We start from the raw sequence: 22,886 nt of genomic DNA, 5'->3' as shown, positions 1-22,886 counted from the left end.
CAAAATAATTGGAATAGTCTATGCAAATTTTACCCCGAGGTGTTGCTTCACGGCAGTGTGAATTTTGCCTTATAATTCGACTTTATGGCAGTGTGCTCTTTATTACGGCAAGATGCTGCACGGCTCATTAGTTGCTACAATTCGTGCTGCCGTTTAAAACCTGGATTATCGGAAATGTGAAGCTGTAGCCGCCTTGATGAAATAGTGACTGAACTATCAGCCTCACATACAAGGCAGGAGGTGACTTCGAGGGCAAGCATTCTGGGAAAAATAACTTCCCTTATATTCGAATAAATACTATAATGTGGTGTTGCTCTTTAGTGTATGTCCCTTTAAATCAATTGGATGATAGACGGTTACCTGTAGTACACAGGGAGATGATGCAGTATACTGCTGTCGTATCTTTCACTGATGTGATAGCAAGGTCTTTTCAGGTGGAGTGGTCTTGGAGAAAGGTAACCTTCAAATTTCATATGTAACATACAAAATAAACTTGCGAATTGGGACAATAATGAAATTGGCCTAATTACCTCATTTATAATTGCACCTTGTCATGTAGGTTATGCTTGCCGACCTTTGCTGAAGACCCAATTTTCAGAACAACACATTTTCGTGTTTTTTAAGCTCAGGGAAGTACAATAAATCATTTAGAAGAAGCTTTGAAGTTCCTTTAGGTATGCTTTTGGTTGACTTTACCTTTTTCAGTGAGCTTACAAAGTGAAACGACGTATAATGATCTGCTCCTCAATGTAGGATGCAGTGCTAAAACCGAGATTTGTGCCACAAATACACAATTTTATATTTATGTTCTTTTGAATTCCTCAACTGATGCAGAAGCTTCTCACCAAGTTTCGTTGGTCTCTGTGCTGCAAACAAGAATAGAAACTTTTTTTGCTTGACAGTGGCATGCACTTGCTGTCGAAACCACTTTTGAATGTTGTCATTAGAATGTGGCCGCAGAGCACAAGGGAAACTGAGCACAGATTGTTCGAAAGATAGTTACTTGCGCATTTTAGACATGAAACCTATCAATGCTGTAGAATAACGCAGAAAAAAAAAAATTTTCGCTGCGGCGAACCGGGATTCAGTGGTAAAGCAAAACTGAAACTAGGTTCAGCGTAAAGACAACCAAAAAAGTCGCATAGTATATTCTGTCATGGCGACTCTGGATTGACTGTAAAACTGATACTGAAACTTAGGCTGAATTGAATTGAATAACAATTAAATACAATTGAATAACAGTCCATGAATACTAGGACTACATGTGGCACACAAAACCTTAGTTGATTCCGGCAATCCATAATTGGTGCAAAGAGCCCACCATTGAGCCTTCAGTGGAGTCATTGACAAAGAGCAAGTGTCCTTATTAATAAGGCAGAGCTCCTTGAACAATATTGAAGGATTCATATGCGGAATGAAAATGAAGCACTGAATGCATTAGTGTGGAAGAGCAACCCAAAGACTGAGTGCACAGCCCTAAGAACACTTGAGACTGCAGCAGCCTTGACTGTGCTATTAGTTCAGTGAGTGTGCATGCAGCATATCAAGAGATTGCCCTAAAAGCTATTGCTCAATTATGGAGTCCAGACAAGAAATTGTGCATCAACCAACTAAGGGATCCATTTCATGAACACTGACAAAGGTGCTTGACAACTCTAAAGCTGAAAAGAGAGAGAGAGAGAGAGAGACGACGACTTGAACCAATTACAGCCCAACAGTGTCATGTTTGTGGTTGTTGCTTTTGATTATGGCAGACTTGTGCCCTTATGTCATTCTGCAGTCTTTTTATTGTTTCTCTGTTTTCTGTTACTGTGTACTTCTTATTAAATTTTTTCAACTTTGTGACATCTGGTGCTATCCAAATAACTTGTTCCAGTGGATTTTATCTTGAACATATCCCCTAAATATTTCTTCAGGGGGAGGTTTCCTCTGAGCCCCTCATCACCCATGGACAACAGCCAAGCAATTTGGAGCCCTCCTGCAGCACTGTTGCGACCTGGCAGTCCCTGCCCATTTCCTCGGGTGTCTGCTTGTTTATTTTCTTTTAATTTTAATCGAGCTGCGTAAACATTGTCTTGCTTTGGATATGTGTTAGTCCAGAAATACTTGAATATGGACAAAGTGGCATTGTCTTTCCTTTAGGCTGCCAATTCCTGTAAGAATGATTGTGTAATTGAAATGGAAATGTATGCTTCTCAGTATGTTCGCTCAGATGCAAGGGAAAGGTGAACTTGAGTTAAAAAGCAGCAACAGAGAGAAAGAGAATAAATTTAATAAAAGGAGCTTGTCGCCTCACCTTGTGGGCAGGGACGAGTCAAGGGGGCTAAGTATGTGTCGCTGTTGTGGCCTTGCCACAACAGCGACAGAGAGAGAGAGAGAAGTGAGATGAGAGGGAGTTGTGGGAATAATCTTTTTGTCAATTTTTGGACATATCCAGGCTTTTATGTGGTCATTCCGACCTCTTCTAGAAGACAACGCTTATTGATTTCATGTAGCTATGAAACTGCTACATGTTCAGCATGGCAGGCTCCATCTTTATAGGGTTAGGGTATAGGGAGACAAATTGTGTGCTTAGTTAACAACCGTACTTACAAATTGTGTTGTTTTTATTGGCAACAGCCATTACTTTGCCTACCTTCTCACATCTGTCATGTGTAAGACGTCATAATGTGTCTGAAAAATAAGTTATTTTAGCCACAAAAAGAGTAAGATGATGCCTGAACGATAAAAAGGTATGCACACGATGTGATGGTGGAAATGTGGGTGTCACACTGGGAGAGATAAGAGTGCCTCACACAGGCGCGGGTGCTAAGTGTGGATGGAGAGGAGCATCACACAGATCAGCACCATATAAATTAGCACCACTGGTATTGGAGCAGGCTTTTGAACATTGTCCTCTGTCACATTTTGTGTACTCACTCAGCTAGGTAATATAAATTAATTCTTGAGTTTAAGCCTGGAGAAAAACAGCATTTTTAAAAATGTCAAGGCCGTTCTGGAACATTCAGTGCATTTGTTTCCTTGAAGTTTTACACGATTTTCTCCAGACAACAAATAGGGCCTTAAAAATATGAAACAATTTCATCTAGACATACTTACATGCCTGTATTGCAGTATCATCAAGTGGGCATTTTGATGAACAATGTTTGCAATGAGCTTCGATAAAAGCACACAAAACATTAATTTGCTTTTATCACCTGCCTGTTGTGTAATGGCTGCAGTCAAGGTATTTAGCCCATGTTAGATTGTAGTGCTCGTTGTTTCATTGCTGCTGCCATGTGGGCTCCATTTTCAATACGCATTTCAGAACCCTGCAGCTCCTATGCACAAATGTATAGTGACATTACATTAATGCATTTCATTTCTGTTTCGAGCCCGTTCCTTCTTGCGCAGCTTGGATGAAACAACCATGTAAACTACTTCACGCAAAAAAATTGTGTTGATTGATTGATTAGTAGAGTTTATTGGCGCAAGGGCCAGATGGGGCCAAAGAGCGCCAAGTCGATGATCCGTGCTTCTCAATGATACATGGGTGTTAATTGCAGGGATTAATGAAACATGGCTGTATAGTGGCCTAAAATATTCGCTAAAAAGTGCAAAATGTGCATGTGGTGCACGTGGCTGTAAAAGGACCTAAAATTTATTCACTCTAAAGTGCGTAAAATACAAGTATCTATATATTAAAAATGACAGTGATTGAGCGTTTCTCCGATGACAATGGATGTTTCACGAGATAGGGATGATCAGCAAGATATGTAGTATCTGTAGCACTAAAAAAATTGTGTTGGGTGTTTCTTCGTAGGGTCCTGAACCACCCCTTGATCTTGGATAAAAAAAGTCTGCGCATAACATACGCTGCTGTAAACATCTCCGCCATATTTTGCACAGAGGCTGGATTTTGATGAAGGTGAAATGCAAGAACGCCTGTGTACTGTGCATTGAAGGCTAAACCCCATGAGCGTGATTTTGTGCGCGACAGCAACAAGCGACGGCTTCGAGCGACGGTTTGGGCTGTTACTTAACAGATTGCTCGGTTCTGCAAATCTAGAATTCGTTGCTCGTCGCCCGAAAGTGCTATGAGCGACTAGCCAAAAGCGTAAAGCCGGAACTGGATGTACATTACTCAAGCACTATCGATTGTGGCACGGAGCAAACGATTGAATTTTTATATTGCAAGGATAAGAACCTACTGGAAGACCTTCAGAAATATTTTATGTAAAACACATCAACTTAAGTTAATAAAGTACGCTTCAAACTAGTTTCGGCGCCTATATTGCTGCCCTCATACCGGCAACATTGGGGAGACGTCGCTCGAAGCCACCACTCGCATGGGGTACGACTTGTAGGCGACGAGCGAATGTGACAGCCATCTCCATCTTGTCACTGTTGCGAGCAAGATCGCTTGCATGGGGTTTATACTTAAGTGCATGGTAAAGAATGCTCAGGTGATCGAAATTAGTTTGGAGACCCTTACTGCAGCGTGCCTCATAATCGGATCATGGTTTTGGCATGTAGGACCCCAGACTTTTGCTTTTAATTTCGAATGTTAGATCAAAGGTTCACTTTTCTGCTTTGAATCTCGTTTCCCCGCTTCACCCCATGTTGCATGAGAATTGTACAGTGTAGTTGAAGGCAGTGACAGCAGTTGCTGTGTGAGCACATGTGTTCCCCATATCATCATTGCACTGTTTCATGCGTATGTCTTGAACAACTCTGCACTTGTAGGAACTGTGCATGTAACTTTTCTTTGTCAATGCAGAGATGTTATACAGTAGGTTTTCATTAATTCTACTCTCATTAATCAAAATTTTCAGCTCACTCCTTACCCAAGGTCCTGGGCAGTGCCCATGCATTTCAATGGGTCTAAACTTTCGTTATTTCAATCCTAAAATTGTCCTTTGCTGGATAATTCGAACTTGACCAGTCAATATGCACACACCTGAACCCTATGGTGACCCTAATCACGAACCCTTTAGCGGCAGCCTGTCTCGGAGCTTAGGAGACTGTGAATATGTTGAACACATGTGAACTATATCTCCCATCAGAAACGCCTATTTTTAGCCCTGACCTACAAAGATTTTCAAGCAGTAATAGTAGTTCACAATGTCTGATTACAGTATTTCTCCAATTCTATTGGGTGTCTCTTTTTGTCCCAACAAAATTAAGTCGAGAATAGCCTGCGCGGTGCAATGGGATACAAAACCAAAACCACGTTCGTAACGTTTTTATGCTTTACCGCATAAAATGGGCGTAATGCGGCGAAGCTGGCTTTAGGAAACTTGCTGCCATTGTGCAATACATGTCAGACCATTGCCCGAATTTCTTGCTAAAGATTGGGTGCGCCTTAGATTTCTACTTCGGGCTCATAGAAAGCGGGCAGGCGTTTTATTTGGGGGCATGTTAGTATTGGGCAAGCATTGGCAAATGAATCGGCAGAGTGTTATTGCATTTTTTATGCGTCTTGTTTGTTTAGACCCGTTGAGGTCGAAATAACAGATGTCCCTTTAAATGCAGGGCACTTCTACAAAACGTGTGTTACTATAAATTTTCAATTTGTTAAGCATCAAAAGTCCTAGAACAGTTAAAAGTCAGTCCTATAGTGGAAAATTATTTGTGTGCACTGTAAGCAAGATGCTCTGAATGACTTTGGATTTTTATGGCACCTGCAAACCAAAGAAGGTTCTCACCTTTGCCACCTGCTTGCTCCAATTGCTATATTTCAAGGCTAGAGATTGGATTTCAAGTTTAGCCAACCCATTGAATGTACATGCATCTGCAAACTGCATTTATTTTTTGTTTGGCAGCATTTTGTTGGGCCAGTGGTATTGGGTGTGTTCATTTGAATTGTTTCACTAATGGTGCTGAAGATTGAAAAAATTTTTTTCTAGCCAATCATGTACCAAGAGAAACAAAGGTATGAAAGCCATGCAGTTTTCGACTTCAAGCCCCAGACTAGTAAGTATCTCTTTCTATGCTTCCAATTTGGGAATTTCATGTTAGTTTTCTCTTGTTTGTTTGATTGGTGTGGGAGTGTAGAGTGGTTTCATTTCAAGTTGAATACTGAGCACCGCATGAACTGATACAAACTGTATACATACGCGGCTTTAGCTGTGGCACGTTTACATTACACAGTTAGTTAATTACGAAAGAGTTGTGGGAGAAGCACTCAACAATTATTGTCAATGTCAGTCGTAGATTTCTTGTGTAACCTGTTGTATGTATCCGTGCCATCTGTGAATCGCGAAACTTTATGGGCATGTCAGCAGACATGTGAAATGGCAATCTCGCTACCAACCACACTGCTGAATACATAGTACCATAACAGACCATATTGTCCTAACCACCTGCAACTCTGTAGCAAAGCAACCCCCATTATCCGTAGTATTCTGGCTGCAACTTCGTTTCAATCACCAGCCACAAGCAACTGCACTAAACATTTGGGGTGGATGGGGCGCTATTGCTTTAATATATTTAAGGCTACATACTTTTAATACCCGATCGGTGACAGAGTGATCAAGGTGCATACTTTTAGTATTACCTTGGCACAGCCATTCTTGGGGATTAGCCAAGAAGGGGTCTATACCGCTATCACCTACTCAGTGCCGAAGTTGTCTGTTCAGGCACATACCCAGTGGCACAACCCGGGGACCCAAGTTGCCTACTAGGCCATACAGCAGCCAACAGTAAGTTCTCTTCAGACACATACCTATTTATGCAGGTTGTCTGATTTGAAAGGCAACAGCCGGCACATACCTGGCGACTTAAGCTAGTAAACAACTTGGTTCATTGGTTATGTGCTACTGTTTATTGTGCAATATCATCCAATCATTTGAAGTGGTTTAAACAGCTAAAGAAAGCTATTCCTTTAAAATAGTTACTGTGTATTAAAAATGGCTTTTTGTAGTGAAATTTCTCTTTTGCTTAATTGATACTATACATACAATCTAACTAACCTTGGCAAAGCAGCACGGGTGATAGTCGCCCAGTTTTTTTATTAAGGGATTTTAAATGGCACCTTAGTAGACCACATGGACATTTAATGCAGTGGAACCTCGTTCATGTGTTCTGGAAAAAAAATACAAAAGAAAATCGTACAAACTGGGAGACGTACGATCTGAAATCATTACAATATTACGCAGACTCGACTGTGGTTGACATCGACATAATGCGAAGCATTGTCTGAATCGTTGCAGCAAGAGACACCAATGTGCACCGAACTGCTGGAGCTTGAGAGGCCCAAGACGTGTGTTGTCGCTTTTTAGACGTTGGCAGACTTATGTGTTTGTGCTACTCAAATTTGGCGTTGGTGAGCAGGTTCTTTGAGTGAAGAATTTTGGCAAGAAGTTTTGATGCGAATCGTTGTGGCACAAGACAGCAACAGATGTCGAACTGGTGGGGCTGGCCCAAGGTGCACTTTATCGTTTCCCCACGGCATAGTATTTAAAAAGAGCGATGGGAAACTGAAATGAAATCAAGCTGGCGAGCAACACAGGAATACGATGCCTCTGGTGCTGCCAGAGTGAAACATGGTGCCCACTTTGTGCCGTCCACAGCAATGAATAGTGGTGCATTTGGGTTGTCTACTAAATGTGTGCTGTACATTTATAATGGCACAACACTTCAGGCGCTCTGAAACAGATAAGATGCTTATCGCAGTAAGGTTGGTGGTGGTAGCTGTGAATGCGATGTGTGACGGCCCAAGAGGAGATTCGCTGGTATCGAAATAGAAAACTGAGTGCACGCCTGCATTTTCACATTAGACGGACAGGCGAGCACTGCAAAGAAACTTCTGCAGCAGCAGCTACTTTTCTCGATTGCATGTGACCCATGTCTTTTCTTGTTCACATGAGATCTAGCGGACGGAAAGCATGTCATACGATCAGTTTGTGTTGTACTGAATGTTAGTGCCGAAAGATCACGTTTTCTGGGAACGTATGAACAGGTAAAAAATTTGTAACTGTGTTTCGTGCTTTCTTGCATTTTCGGTCACGCACATTGGCACTGGGAAAGCATACGCAATGGTATCATATCAACGAGGTTCTACTATATGATGCAGATCTTGGAACAATGCATGCATGCTGATCATTCCTGGGCATGGAGGCACATTTCTTGTTTAATGTCTCTTTGCTATGATGGACTCTGACTTTTAACACTCTTGGTTATGTGTCACTTCTGGTGAGTAGTAATGGTGGCATATTTAAATTCTGGTATCAGAAATGTTGATCTTTAGAGCCTATTTTAAGCATCCACTCTAATGCAAAATTATTTGGGCACCACCCTGTAGGTACATAACATGAATTGAGGCTTCTTACATGGGTCAAAATTACATTACAGTTTGTTTTTAAGAAATTAACACTGTAAATGTTTACTGTAAGCTTATTTCCTAGCCTTGAAACTTTCGTAACCTTATGTACATGTGTCTCTGTTTTAGTAAAGCTCCAGAATAAGCCCCCCAAAATATTTTCTCTGTGTTACTGTCCATGTTGATTCATTTTACTTTCATGCTACCAGGTATACCATCCAGCTATGGTCAGCCTACCACTCAAGACACTCCATTGAAGAATGATGTAAGTCATAGTACTAATTTTGATGTTGGGTTATTTTCCTGAGTGGACCATAATAATCCAGCGAAAAGGCTCTGTTATATCCAAAGTATCTTGTATTTAAAATTATGGTCATGGTAAGTTGGGAAATGGAGGAACTTCACATATACAGCTGTCCAACCCAAAGACGACTGCAAAAACGGCAAAAACATTCAAATTAAAATACTGGTAAATAGGTTTACGTAGTAATTGTACAATCATGGGGCACGACTCCTCGCTGTCCGTCGTTTTCTGGACGCTGGTCACCAACAAATCGCAGTTTTTCCACACTAGAACATATATACACCCGCACAATGGCAAGATTAAAAATGTTTTACACTTGCACAACGGCACAGCGACCATGAGCTCTCTGCCATGCCGCCCGCCCAGCTGGAGCACACGTTGCTGCTGCGAGTGATATCTGGTACTTTATATGTACCCCTTTAAATGTTTTATGATGTTCATTTAGCGAATACAGTAAGCAGTGAGAGTGCATAAATTGTTTCCTTACTGCATTTTTCTGCCTATAACCTGCACCGAAAATTATGACTGCCCAGAAAGAAAAAAATAAATAAATCTGCACATATAATTTACAGAAGTTACTGCATGCAACAACACTAAGGTATTTGCAAAAACAGTCTCCCTTTGTGAATGCACAACTAGTTCAGGTCATATCTTTGGCCAGTGGTACTGTTTCTCCCCCCTCTCCTGGCCATGCTGAACTGTAACTGCCACTAAAAGTGCAGCTCATCGGGATCAGAGTTCTAGTTTGCTAGAGCTGCGTACACTGTTCGCTAAGTACTAAACACAAAATGAATGGGATACCATGAAGGATGCAAGAAAGGAGCTTCAACACTCTGGGATGGGGAGAGGGTGTCGTTCCGTTGGAGATAATGAAAATTTAAATGACACGCCTTATCTTGAGGTGTGGCTTCACAGCAGTGCCGTGAAGCTACGCCTCGAGGTGAAAATCGCATATAACCCGCACCTCAACTTTACTGCTAAATTTTAAAAAAGTTTCGTTGTGGCTTATACGTGCAACAATACAGTATATGTTGGCTTGTTCTTCATTCTCTTTTTGGATTTTCCCTTTTGGAAAATGCTACATTTATGGTGACTTTCATGTAGTAACTATTTTCACATTTTGTGTGGCACTAAACTGATGCCAAGCACTGTTTTCTGACCTGGGGTGTGCTTGTTAAATGTGCAATTTCTTAAAGATAGCCTGCAAACGTGTTCGATTTGCTTTCATTATAGTCCATCATGCCTACTTAAATTTCATAAAAGTTGTTTAATGATATCAATTGATTCAGTGCAGAATTGCTGTAGTTTCCATTAATTCTGCTATCGTTAGTTCACGGCACCTTCATTCTGACACAAAATATTGCCTGTTGTGATTATTGCCTGCTGTTGTGATTTGGCTTTGTGAACATGTGTTAATGGCCCGAGATTAGGTTAACTATTGATAGCCGAACATCTTTTCTAATTTTCAGAGATTCATATAAAATTTCCAAAGGTGGCCCACTCGTTTAGACTGAATGGGGAAAAATAGTCAGTTTTATCTCTAGCTTGAGCACTTGCCCTACTGATGCTGGAGGCTTTGTAATAGCAGCAGGTACTCTTGTTTCAGGAAGAACTGAATGTCATAGTGCATGAAACAAAAAAAATGGCAGCATGTTATACTCCTGTAACATGTGAAGGCAAAAGCCTGCTGCACACGTGGTAATGCATTAAGTTATGCGATCGGAGGATCAAGTCTTCTTGCAAGACATAACGAGCCGCATGCGAAGTAAATGCCATAGGTCGACCTCCTCAACGACACATGCGAGCACTTAATCCACTACCTAAGGGTTCTTTCGTTCTCTCTTTCATTCTTTCTTTCTTTGTTCCTGTGTTTTTCTTTCGTTACTGCTTCCATTCTTGCTTTTGTTTCTTCATTCATTTTCAGCCGTTGCATCTTTGCTTGTTTAAGCTGGCATGAGCCATTACTGATATCTTTTTGCATCACTGGACTAGATGCTGCTTTTTTTGAGTATGAGCCATTGCAACGATCCACTTAATTAAGGCTTTTGCCTTAAACAGTCTAGTTATTTTTACGCACCCTCTTCATAACTAAGTGAGCAGTTATGCATCTCTTAGCAGCTCTATTTATCACTCTGTCGTGAGGATGAAGACCATCACTGAGCCATGAAAGGCAGCATTTGCCATGAAATGCTGAGAGTGACTGACAGATCCAGCATAACTGGACTGAGCAGGGGCATTGTTCTTGCAACACAAAGTCTACCACAGCACTGAGTCATTGGTCAGAGTGGCATACCATACCGTAGTCTTTAAAAAATATTGTTATGCAAATGGTAAGTGAAACACTGAAGACTATTTACAGTGTATATTTACAAAGTAACTGCAGCGCTGGCCAGTTCAGCTGACAGCTCAAGACCCAGGAGCACTTTTCTTCTTCATTGGGGCGCCCACGCACATTGTCCAAAAGCAACAACGCAATATGCATGTAGCATTATCCCTGGCAGCAGAAGCACCGTTGCAGTGCATCTAAATATCGGTGTCAGTAGGGGAGTAATAAGGCTTGAGGCTTGCGACACGCACAACGTCGGTGGAATGCGAGGCAAATGAGGCACTGGCATTAACTGGGGCAATTTCATACGTAGCTGGAGTCATGGCACATAGCACTCAGTACGGGCCTGTTTTTCCATCAGCCCGACGTGACTGGTTGGGGACCACAGCAGTACCAGAGATCCAGGCGAAAAGTGCATGTCTCTGTGTCATTGATCAAACAAGCACTGTTGGTTCTCTTACACTTTTAAACAAGTTTGCAATCTTTGGGGCTTATCTTGCTACACAACAGTAATCGTCATCTGTCTTGCTTGCGTTTGCTTTCTTGAAAATGCTGTGCTCGCTACTTTCTCGTTGAGAATGCTCTGTCATGCTGATAACACACATGGCATTTATGATAGAAGTGCCGGGCCTGAAGCGTTGAGGAAAAGAAATGTGGACAAGACAGATGACGATTATTGTTGTGTGGCAAGATAAGCCCCAAAGCATGTGAATTTGTTTAAGGGTGTAGCAGGCCTTGGAGGTGAGCGTCGGCAATTTCGCATGCTTGCGCTGCCCTGGTGATGGCATCAAGTGGATATTCGCTGGCCTCTTCTGCCGTGGTTGGGAGGAATGTGTCCAGTGGCAATGTTGGTTCTCGGCCTAAAAGCAGAAAAAAAAAAAAGATGAAGAGTAACCTGCAGTGTTGTGGGGCGAAGAAATATTTGCGAATGTTACATAGGGTAGGTAGAGCAAGGCCCCAGTCAGTATGGTCAGATGAGACATACTTTGCATGTCTGTCGGGGTTCAGTTTAGATGCTTTGTGAGACCATTAGTTTGCGGATGATACCACATTACTGCATCTTAGCGCATTTCTTACTCTGTATTTTTGTATATGTATTCACATATGTATTCTAATTATTGTATAAACATTGAGTGTACTCTCCCCCCTTACACAATGCCTCCAGGGACCTGTAAGGTATCTTTAAACAAACAAATAAATAAATAAGACGTAGTCAGCTTGTGCCTGGTTGACTATGAGGGCAGAATGTCAGCCATGACTTTCGAAAGGAATGTTTGGCCACGGTTAGTGAGTAGTTGTTGTGCAGTTCCATGCTACAAAATTACGTTGTGTGAGAGAAAATTGGTGACATCTGTGGTTCAGCTTCTTGGAAGCATCCTGGTGATTGCGTAGCGCAGGATGTAATCTGTTGTCACAGCGACCCACTTCTTGCCAGACGTTGATAGAGGGAAAGGGCCAAGTAAGTACTAGCCAACGCAAAAGAATGGCTCCTACAGGACATATAGCGGCTGAAGGCACTCGGCAGGGAGAGTCAATGGTGTTCTTCGGCGCTGGCATTTCTCGCATGCCGCAACGCATTTCCGAACGGAGTGGGCAAGGCCTAGCCAACAGAAGTGTCAATGAACCCGGTCATAAGTAGGGGAGATGCTGAGGTGACCGGCGGTTGGCAAGTCGTGACGTTCATGGAGAATCGCTGACCGCAGGTACTTAGGAATGACGAGGAGTACGGCCGGACCATCGGGGTGAATGTTGTGGTGGTAGAATGCACCATCTCTGAGGGCAAACAAGGGACGAATGTGAAGTCGAAGGTTCCCAGCAGTCACCAATGGCATGCAAGGTGGCTCCGCCACATGTGGATACCATTACAACCGGAGATCTTGCATCGGTCTGTCTCTTCTGATCGTGCTTTGAAAAGAATGCGATTCGTGTGATAAACTCCTTTCTTGTCTTTTGTTCCTGCTCTAAACTAACAGATAATCTCTGCTGCCTGTCATTCAATGTTTGTAGGGCACAATTAACCCTTTGAGGGTCGAATTATTTTGAAGAAAACTTTCCCGGGTGGTCAAATTATTTTATTGCGGATATTGAATGTACAAGATGTATAAAGTCGGGAATAAATAGTAAAAAAATTAGGGAACAGTATTTTGGTGCCGGCATCACTCAGAACTGCAATATGTTCAATAGTATTTTAGAGTGTGGTACTCCTTGAAACACAAGTCTCCGCGCAGCCGCAGAGAGTGAGAATACCTCATGAGCGGCGGTGATAAACGAGCTAAGAGCTGTGCCAATCAAGATAGAAATCAACTTCCGCCGCCCCTGCGATAGTGTGCCGACAAAGATAAAAATCATGTTTCGCGCGCCTCCGTTGCGGCGGAACCGAAACCGCGAAAGCGCGCTGCCGCTGAGAGCGAGAATACCTCGCGAGCGGCGGTTATAAACAAGCTAAGAGCAGCGCCAATCAAGATAGAAATCAACTTCCACAGCATTTGCAAGAGTGCCGACAAAGAGAAAAATGACGTTTCGCGCGCCTCCGTTGCGATCACGCGACGAAACCGAAACCGCAAAAGGGGTGTGGCCGCAGTCTGCGCGACGCGCTGAAGCTTGAAGTCAGTTCTGTTTATCTCCCCAAGAAGGTAGCACACATTTCAAACGCTTCTTGTAAGACCTAAGAGGTGGCAGCACCTCCCAGTAAGCGTGCATCGTCATTATGGCGCGAAATTTAGACAGAGGGTTGAAACCGTACCCGTACGGCGAAGACCTTGCGGGACAGAAAACCGCCACTGTACATGTACGGCAAAAACCGTCAAAGGGTTAACCAGAAACTGAGCACTCAATACCGAAAGTCGCAAGAACAAAATGTTCTTCTTCGTGTGTTGCAGCAGTCTTTCATAAACAATTATAGAATGTCATACATGTAATATTCAACAATTCTATGTTTATGTTTTGCAGGATTCTAGCATTGTGAGCCCTGGTATACAAGCACAACTCCCAGCAGCTCACCACATTGAAACGCCATACTATGGCAACTTCACAACCACTGTGTTTGACCCATCTATCCTGGGTCAACGTGCACACACAGAACCAGGGCTCTTGAACACGCCACCACCTCCATCTTACGACTATGTTTCCACTCCTCCCTTTACTTGTGTAAGTGCCTTTTGTTCTGCAAGCAAATCATTGTTATTGATATTGCTTTCTTTCTCATGCCATGCTTCCTGCTTTGCAACTTGCTTTATTGCTTCTTTTAAAAACCGCTTTGTAGGTAGGATTCATGCACTGCTTGTTATGGAATAAACAGTTGTGATTAGAGTACCCCCGTGGTTGCTTAGCGGCTATGGTGTTGGGCTGCTAAGCACGAGGTCGCGGGATCAAATTCCGACTATGGCGGCCGCATCTCGATGGGGGCGGAATGCGAAAACACTCGTGTCCTTAGATTTAGGTGCATGTTGAAGAATCCCAGGTGGTCCAAATTTCTGGAGTCCCCCACTGCGGCGTGCCTCATAATCAGATTGTGGTTTTAGCACACAAAACCCCACAATTCAATTCAGTTGTGATTAGATGATTTAAAAGAGTGCAGTTTTGGGCATTCTGTTGTAGAAGGCCTATGCATGACAAGGAACTTTGAAACGGGTGTAGATACAGTGTAAATGCAATTGAACCTTTTGCACGCACCATTGGCAAATCAGTTGACATTAATCCGATTACACCCAAAAGACACGAAAAAGGATAATGTGAAATAGGAGGGCCATGGCAGCCACTTCCAAAGAAGGCGGATAGGGAAAACACTCATGTACCGTACATTGGATGCACATTAAAAAAACCTAGATAGTCAAGGTTAATCTGGAGCTTCCCACTGCTTATCACACTGCCGCTCGTAATTAGTGGTCATTATGGTCATCACAAGTGATGAAATCTCAGTGGTGTAAAATAGGGATTGGTTGGTTTCACTGGCAGTGTTGACAAACTCTTGACACCAAAGCTGTATGGAGGGGGCCAGAAATCAGTACCTGATGCAGGAAATAGCATCTCTTTACCATTGTTCATTTTGCCATCTAGATAAACTCCCTTCTGCCAGTTTCCTTTCTGCTCCCTTGCTTCCTGTTTGTTCGTCCTGTTGGTTTGCCCTCTGTTTCTGCTATAGTGGGTCTAAAAATTAATCTGCAGAAAACTAAAGTAATGTTTAACAGCCTCGGAAGAAAACAGCGATTACAATAAGCAGCGAGGCACTGGAAGTCGTAAGGGAATACATCTACTTAGGGCAGGTAGTGACTGCGGATCCGGATCATGTGACGGAAATAATCAGAAGAATAAGAATGGGCTGGGGTGCGTTTGGCAGGCATTCTCGGATCATGAACAGCAGGTTGCCATTATCCCTCAAGAGAAAAGTGTATAATAGCTGTGTCTTACCAGTACTCACCTACGGGGCAGAAACCTGGAGGCTTACGAAAAGGGTTCTACTCAAATTGAGGACGACGCAACGAGCTATAGAAAGAAGAATGATAGGTGTAACTTTAACGGATAAGAAAAGAGCAGATTGGGTGAGGGAACAAACGCGAGTTAATGACACCTTAGTTGAAATCAAGAAAAAGAAATGTGCATGGGCAGGACATGTAATGAGGAGGGAAGATAACCGATGGTCGTTAAGGGTTATGGACTGGATTCCAAGGGAAGGGAAGCGTAACAGGGGATGGCAGAAAGTTAGGTGGGCGGATGAGATTAAGAAGTTTGCAGGGACGGCATGGCCACAATTAGTACATGACCGGGGTTGTTGGACAAGTATGGGAGAGGCCTTTGCCCTGCAGTGGGCGTAACCAGGCTGCTGCTGCTGCTGCTGCTGATGATGATGATGTACTCTCAATAGCAGTAGGAATGTGAGTTCTCTGTCCACTTCTACTTGCAGTCTGCACCCTCTCCAGATGTGTTGTGCAGCCCACCACAGAATGGGATCCTGAGCACCACCACTCCGAATGCTTGTGCGAGTGATGCCACTCTGCCATATGGCCAGGAAGTCACAGCTGTGCAGCAGCCGCAACAGCAGCTGGTTGCTTCCTACTCTCCAGTGCCCTTCGCTAACATGCTGTTCACCTGTGAGCCACCAGCACCCTCGGTTAACCTGGCTGCTCAGCGCTCTAGTGACCCTGAGGGCAGTGACCTCCCCACTGGCAAGTGTGGTTCCTTATCTTGTCTCCAAAAGTCACCGTGAGCAGCTAGCTGTTTACGCTGCACTCAATCCCAACCAAGTTCGCTTTCACTCTGTGCCTCACCCTGCCTTGTGATTTGTGAGGGCCTGTCTTGCTTAAAGTGCAGTACACCCAAGCTTCCCCCATTCCACCTCGCCACATGTTATGTGGCAGCCTTTTAAAAAATCAGCAATGGTGTCAACTGTCCACTGTCTATAACGTGTAGCCACTGATGGTTGTACATCTCAAATACACTAAAACCTCATTTACATAATGTCCAAAGGATTTCAAAATTCTACTAATTAAATGGATTTTTGAATTACCAGAAGAACAATGAAAAATAAATAAGGTAGAACTGCGCAACTCATGCATGTCGCATTTATTTTACGTTTAGCAGCAGGACTACCGTATAATGCGGAATACAGGTCGAGGCAGTATATAGGTCGACCCCCTTACGTTGAAGCAAAGAAGTCAACATAAAAATTATAAGGCACGAAACTTCGTTTTATTTAGTGGTGCCGCCAGACTCGTCACCTGCTCATTCGTTTGAGCTGTCTGAACTCTCGTCCGAAGACAAGTGCTTTTCACTGACTGCGTCCCACAACATGTCATCCTCGGTGCCGTCCAAGGAGTTGCTAATGCAACACTTCTTGAATGCCCGCACCACCATATCGTCGGGCAGCGAGCGCCAAGCCTGCGACACCCATGTGGCCACAGTGGCGAGAGGCGGCCTGCGCAGCCGGCCGGTTGGGGTCGTCAGGTTGTCGCCGGCCATCCACTGATTATATTGTTCACGGACACGATCTTTGAAGGGTTTGTTGAGCACGACGTCCAGTGGCTGAAGTGTTGACGTCATGCCTCCCGGAATGACGGCGATTTCCGTCCTCCCGTACCGGAGTGCCTGCTTCACACCTGCGGTCAAGTGCCCGCGAAAGGCATCCAAGACAAGCATGCTCGGACACCGCAAGGGTGCGCCGGGTCACCGATTCCAGACGATCTTACTCCAATAGAGTATGAGGGCCTCATCCATATAGCCCTTTTCATTCACGCGAACGACAACATCCCGCGGGACAGCCTCTTTCGGCAGCGTCTTCCACTTGAATATTATGTATGGGGGCAGCTTTCTGCCGTCTGCAGTACACGCGAGCATCACCGGGAAGCGTGAATGCTCGTTCCCCGTAGAAAGAAGCTTGACTTCTTTTGTGCCGCGTTCGCACACTGAGGTGGGCGACGGCATGTCGAACCACACCGGCGTTCCATCAGCGTTGCCAATCTGTCCCAACATGTAGCCATGCTGCTGCTGGAGACGGATAACATAGCGCTGGAATTCGACCAGCTTGTCCTCGTATGCCTCTGGCAGCTTCTGGCAGATTGATGTGCACCGTCGAAGTGCGAATCCCTTGCGTTGCATGAAGCAACGAACCCAATAAATGGAGCCCTTGAATTGTTCCTTGGGCAGTCCGGATTCTCGGGCCGCGTTAACGTTGGGCCGTGTCGATCGCCAAGGAGGCGATAATCATGCAGATGCCGAAAGGTCTGCGCTCCTACAGGTTGCCAGACTATTCACGTTGTGCCATGGGCCGGTATATAAGTCGAGGGGTGAACTTTTAGTAATATTTTTTGGAAAAAACCTCAACCTATATTCTGCACTATATGGTACTCGAAGTAATCATTGGTGCAGGATTGCTTCGTGCAGTAGTTCGCTGCACCAAGGTTCATGAGGGGTTATTCTTGGGTGACAACTTTTGGAAATAGTTTCACTTTCACAAGAATCAGCGCTGGACGCGTCATAGTATACAGCTGACAGTGCTTTTGACACTGTGCGAAGATAACGAGCTTGGCACCTTGAGGCTCACAAAAGTCAGACTAAACTCCGAAAGTTATTGCGGGGGTATACTGCCCATGATGTATAGCCTGCTAATCATGCACAGCGTTGCAGCCACCACTGCCACACTCGACAAAGCTGCAGACAAATTTCAGGGATTCTAACTGTCGCTGTAGTGGGTGCACGAGTGGGCTCATTATCATCCCAGCCATCGTCTACGGGTACCCTGCCGGTGTCCTTGTCTTCCATGTTTGTGTACACTCTCTGCAAGTTTGCTTTTGTGTTCAGTACTTGGCAGAGCTTAGTTAGCCTAGTCTATGGGTGCCATTCTTCACAAAGACAAACAAGGTTACCAAAATCTCTCCAATCACAGATTGCCAAATAGGCATCCGTAGTAGCCCAACAGTAGCCAAAAATTTGTGTTTTCTTCTGACATGATTCCAAGCATAACTTAATTTTCCACAAAAAAATCTACATATTAATTTGTTTTGTAGAAAGCAGAAGGCCGAGATTTCGCCAGGAGCTTGTGCTAAAGTTACTGAAGAAGCCTCCTAAAAGAGTGCTAAATAACATCTCCTGCTCTTGCAAAGGCATATTTGTTAAGTCAATGTTACTCGCCCTAAAGTTTTATTGTGGCTTTATCCACAGTCTAGAAGAGGCATTCTAAATACATGCACACATATGCGGCCACAAGATGTCATGTCTCACTCTGTCTCTGCACTTGTAAGCGCAGCCCCAGTTCAAGGAATTCAGCAATGCAGGCTTGCAGGCAAACTTATGATTAGGTAAATGCAGACTTCATGACAAATGCAGTCTTGTGTTTCTCTAAGAAAAAAAAGAGAAAGAAAGAAAAGAAAAAAAAAAGAAAAGATCACTCGTGAAACAAAAACCTGGGTGTCTACCAACCTGGAAAACAGGAAATTCTCGGGGATTTTGAGTAGTCTGGAAAAACTCTGGAAAAACTCCGGGAATGTGTGCTTCTATCAGGGAAAATTATGTCATTTTATTGAAAGGGAACGAAAGTCACGGTAATGCTGGCTCGACTAACAGAGAGGAATCGTAACAAATGGTCTTTGACGCCATGTCGTTGGCTGGAGGAGTTGCCAGAGTAGTCAACGAGCGACTTTCCAGACGCCAGATAATTCAGACGGCTTCGCGGCCCCGCTACGTACCCCATACTATCAATGTATAAGAACGTCTGAAATTTCGTATGCAAGAACCCTTTGCTGTCAGATTTTCCTGACTTTTTGCCATGACTGCATTGCCGAAACAGCATTAAAGGAACCCTGAAACGAATTTGACGATTTTGTACAAATGTACTGAGTCGTTAGAGTATGTCCTTCTGGTGATTAATTAATGTATCTAAGTGCTCCGCTTAAAGCAGGTAATTTATTACAAGGTGTTAAAAATGTACATCGCTGCCGATCGCAGCACACTGCTCGGCGGAATTTTCAGCCGCCCCTACCCATGTGACGTAAATCACCCGATCGATGTCATTAGGGCGAGCTATCCGATTGGCTTCCCAGGGTGTTGGTTGGTAACAGCTTTATTTAGAGTCCTGCAGAGCTTTCGCTGACGGGGCCTTAGGTCTCCTACATGGGGACATCGAGGTTTTGCCTCGCCGCCACCTCGCAGGCCTGCTGGACAGCCCACAGTTGGTCACCGAGGCTGGGGCTGCGCAAGGCAGCGGCCCACCGCGATGGAAGGGTTCTGGAGTTAGCACCGTGCGGGTTTTTGTTACAGTCCCAGAGCACGTGAGTTAAAGTGGCTATATCGGTGTGGCAGACCTTCCATATATTTGTCGGGTATGTGCCGGGGTAGAGCCTGTGGTATTGTGCCGGGTTATGGTATGTGAGCGTCTGCAGTTGTCTGAGGGCCATTGATAATTTTTCCACCTTTATGGTGAACAAATGATGTTCGTAATAGTTGGAATGTTAGTTAATTTGTTTCTATAAAAAGAAAGTAACAGAAAGAGAATGCACAAGAACAATTTCTCACTACACTTAAGCACTTCAGGCACACACTAAGCGTCGTCTGCTTGTGTTACGACGTACTCCATTTTGACGGGAACTCCGCGGTCAGATTCGGTCTGTCTTTTCACAAGCACTATAATTCGACTTTGTTGCGTTGCGGACTGCAAACGTGGTGACTGGCAATATGTCAAGCTGCGACATCGTGTCCCTCTGCAAGGCTGCAGACGAGCGAACTGGCTGCAGCGTATCAGACTGCCGCTATCCGATAGGCGCAAGGATTTGTGCATTTGCGGCCATCACTTTACACCGGAAGATTACTAACGCAATAGCATTTCGCGAGTCCAGTGTAAGGGCAAGTGTAAACGCAAGGGGATAGGGCCTGGCCACTTGACTGTGCCGTTTAACGGGATGAGCAGGAATGCAAATGTGAATAGTCTGTACGGTGCAGCCACTTGGTGGCACAGAGCTCAACCATACACAGTAGCAGTAATGAAATGTATTCTTTGCTGCTGGTGTAAATTTTTCACGGGAGTGTATTCAACACATTGTTTTTGTAAATGTTTAAAATGTTTTACACTTGGTTAGAGCAATATTAGCTCTTTGTTTGGCTGGTTAAGCTCTGCGCCAACAAGTGGCTGGACCATGCAGATCAATCAGGCTGTTCACGTACGTCTACGCTAAAGTTCCTTCATCAGCTTGAGTTTATGCCTCCAGCCATTTGCCAAAACGCCCAGCTTGCCTGTAGTTACAGGAATACCAGACACGTTCAGCACTTCAACAAAATGCTTGCAACACACACTGCTTTGATGGCTGTCGCTATCAAAGCAGCGACAGCTATCACGCAGAGCCGGTGAAGGTGTAGCTTAGTCCCGATCACTCGGCGAACAAGTTGAGAAAATGCATGACTGTGGAGGAGGATAACTGGTAATCGTCCGTAGCTCTCTTGATATGAGACGTTTCACACAAATTTTGGTGCGAATGAATAACTTTAGCTGTACCCTACGAGTCTACAAAATTTGACCGAACAGTTTCAGGGGCCCTTTAATAAAAGCCACAATTGCCGCCATTTTGATAACCTTGCCGCCTCGAACCGGCACACTCACACGCAGATCCGTTGGCAGCCGTAGCGACCTTCGCGGCAATTCTAGGCCTAGCTGCTTTGAGGTTCGGTATTAACCTTCTTCCCGTTCTGTGCCGTGTTTTTCATTGAGAGAATTCGCTGCTGTCAGCATTGGCACCGACGCCGCCTTTGTGGTCATCGTGATTGGCTTCGAAGTTCAAAAAGCACAGTGCGTTGCATAATGCCAGTTTCCAAAAGTCAGCATCGCCTCATTACAGCAATGTTTTACTGTGAAGCATAACAAGTGTGGGAAGGGGCAACTGTCACGGGACGCAGTATGTATTCCTTAACTATACACACGTGCAGCCGCGATCTCTTGTCACAGTATGAGCACCGATATGTCTAATAAGTGTACTGGCAGGCCTTCAGAGCTTTTTTGGGCATGCCTGTGGTTATTTGAGTCCTTAAGGGCTGTAAAAGACATGCATGCATTTTTTCTTATGTTTTCGCAGCCCCTAGGGAGTCCAAAAAATCGTATGATGAAATCGTATGCATGTGGAAACATGCAAAATTAATTTGCACTGCTTTGCACAGCTGTACCTATATCAGTGCCCACATTGCAGAATTGCTTGCTTAGTGAGTGAGCCTCTGTGATTTATCATCCCAAACAGTTCAGGACTGCCCGAGATGCCGCATAAGCAACACTCATTGGCTAAAAAGCACTGCCCGGGCAGTCCGGGGCTGTCAGGGATAGTGCCTGTAGAGCAGCTCCAGCGATGGTGCTTGGTTCCAGTCTCGAAGGTTATGCATTTATGTACCGAAAGCACCAGGAGCTGGAAACATGTCTTGGCCGTCATACTTTTGACACTGCCTCTGAGATGTGCAAAGCAGTAAGCGTGTTGCAGCATGCCAATCTCAGAGGCCAAAATCGAGAAACTATGAATTGTCCAGGTGTGTGCACACCGACGTTTCAGATTATCCAGTATAATTCGCATTGCAAATTACGGGGTACACAGATTTTACAAGTTAACCATACTTCGAGTAAACCAAAATTTAGTTATAGAAGTTTTTTAATTGCTAATGGTCCACCACTATCGAAAATTTTAGCAACTTGATTCAATTTCTGGCCACTTATATGTACACAACATGCAAAAAATGTTTTTCTACTGATGTTTAGTCTACATAATCTCATAGTGATCACAACCTTTGCAGAGATCTACTAAGTTGTCTCTTTAGCTTTAGGACATCCAAATCAAATCGATCTATTGATCTTTAACTGCTAGTAAGAGCAAATATGATTTTCTAACTTGTATTAAATGGCTAATGCATAGTAAATAATTGTTCTAGTACTTTGTAAATGTATACGTATTACTTAATTCTTGTTTAAGTTCTTGCTTGGTTGAGTCCATCCCAGATTCCTTTAGAACAAAATGTAATCCTCCTTCAACTAGCGGTTAACCAGTCTCCATGGTCGGAATCTATGACATTGTAGGAAACTTCTGCAGGAACTCCTAGTTGGCATTAATAACTGCCCTTCATTTTTACATCAGCAGTGGCTCCAGTCACGACAATTAATATTTTGCGTATTGCATATAATGTACCACTTAAGTGTACGTAGTGATTCCTCTCTAGTTCATAAACATTGTTCTGCTTTGGATACATTTTGGCACAAGTACAGAAAGCTGGACAATTTGTTAGTTTGGCATAGTATAATAAGAATGTGGAATTTGGACAGTGTGATGAAGTAAACTGATTAGCATCAGTAAATTTATTCACATGGACATGATTGCACGATTTAGTTAATTCCCAAATTTTAATGCCAGCACTGTTCTTGGTGGCATTTACTGGGGACAACCTGCCTTGTGGAATAAGCCTTTTGCATTGATAAGGTTGCGGATGCCTCTATAAAAAACTCG

General features: G+C 43.9%; 1 protein-coding gene across 4 annotated transcripts in view; it reads left to right on the top strand.

Annotated features, from left to right (window-relative positions):
• LOC135903868 (OTU domain-containing protein 4-like) overlaps window positions 1-22,886 on the top strand; it is a 74,455-nt gene that overhangs the window by 41,301 nt on the left and 10,268 nt on the right. For 3 of the 4 annotated variants that reach the window (XM_065434281.2, XM_065434280.2, XM_065434282.2), the window contains 6 exons: window positions 1,917-2,022; window positions 5,889-5,955; window positions 6,621-6,683; window positions 8,512-8,567; window positions 13,882-14,079; window positions 15,833-16,094. In XM_065434281.2, the coding sequence (XP_065290353.1) occupies window positions 1,917-2,022; window positions 5,889-5,955; window positions 6,621-6,683; window positions 8,512-8,567; window positions 13,882-14,079; window positions 15,833-16,094 (752 nt within the window). The remainder of the gene's footprint in view (window positions 1-1,916; window positions 2,023-5,888; window positions 5,956-6,620; window positions 6,684-8,511; window positions 8,568-13,881; window positions 14,080-15,832; window positions 16,095-22,886) is intronic. The other variant, XM_065434283.2, reaches the window with a different exon arrangement.

This window comes from Dermacentor albipictus, chromosome 3 (assembly GCF_038994185.2).
Source record: "Dermacentor albipictus isolate Rhodes 1998 colony chromosome 3, USDA_Dalb.pri_finalv2, whole genome shotgun sequence".
NCBI lineage: Eukaryota > Metazoa > Arthropoda > Arachnida > Ixodida > Ixodidae > Dermacentor > Dermacentor albipictus.
The sequence above is the reverse complement of the archived record's forward strand: the minus strand, read 5'-3'. Positions and strand labels throughout refer to the sequence as shown.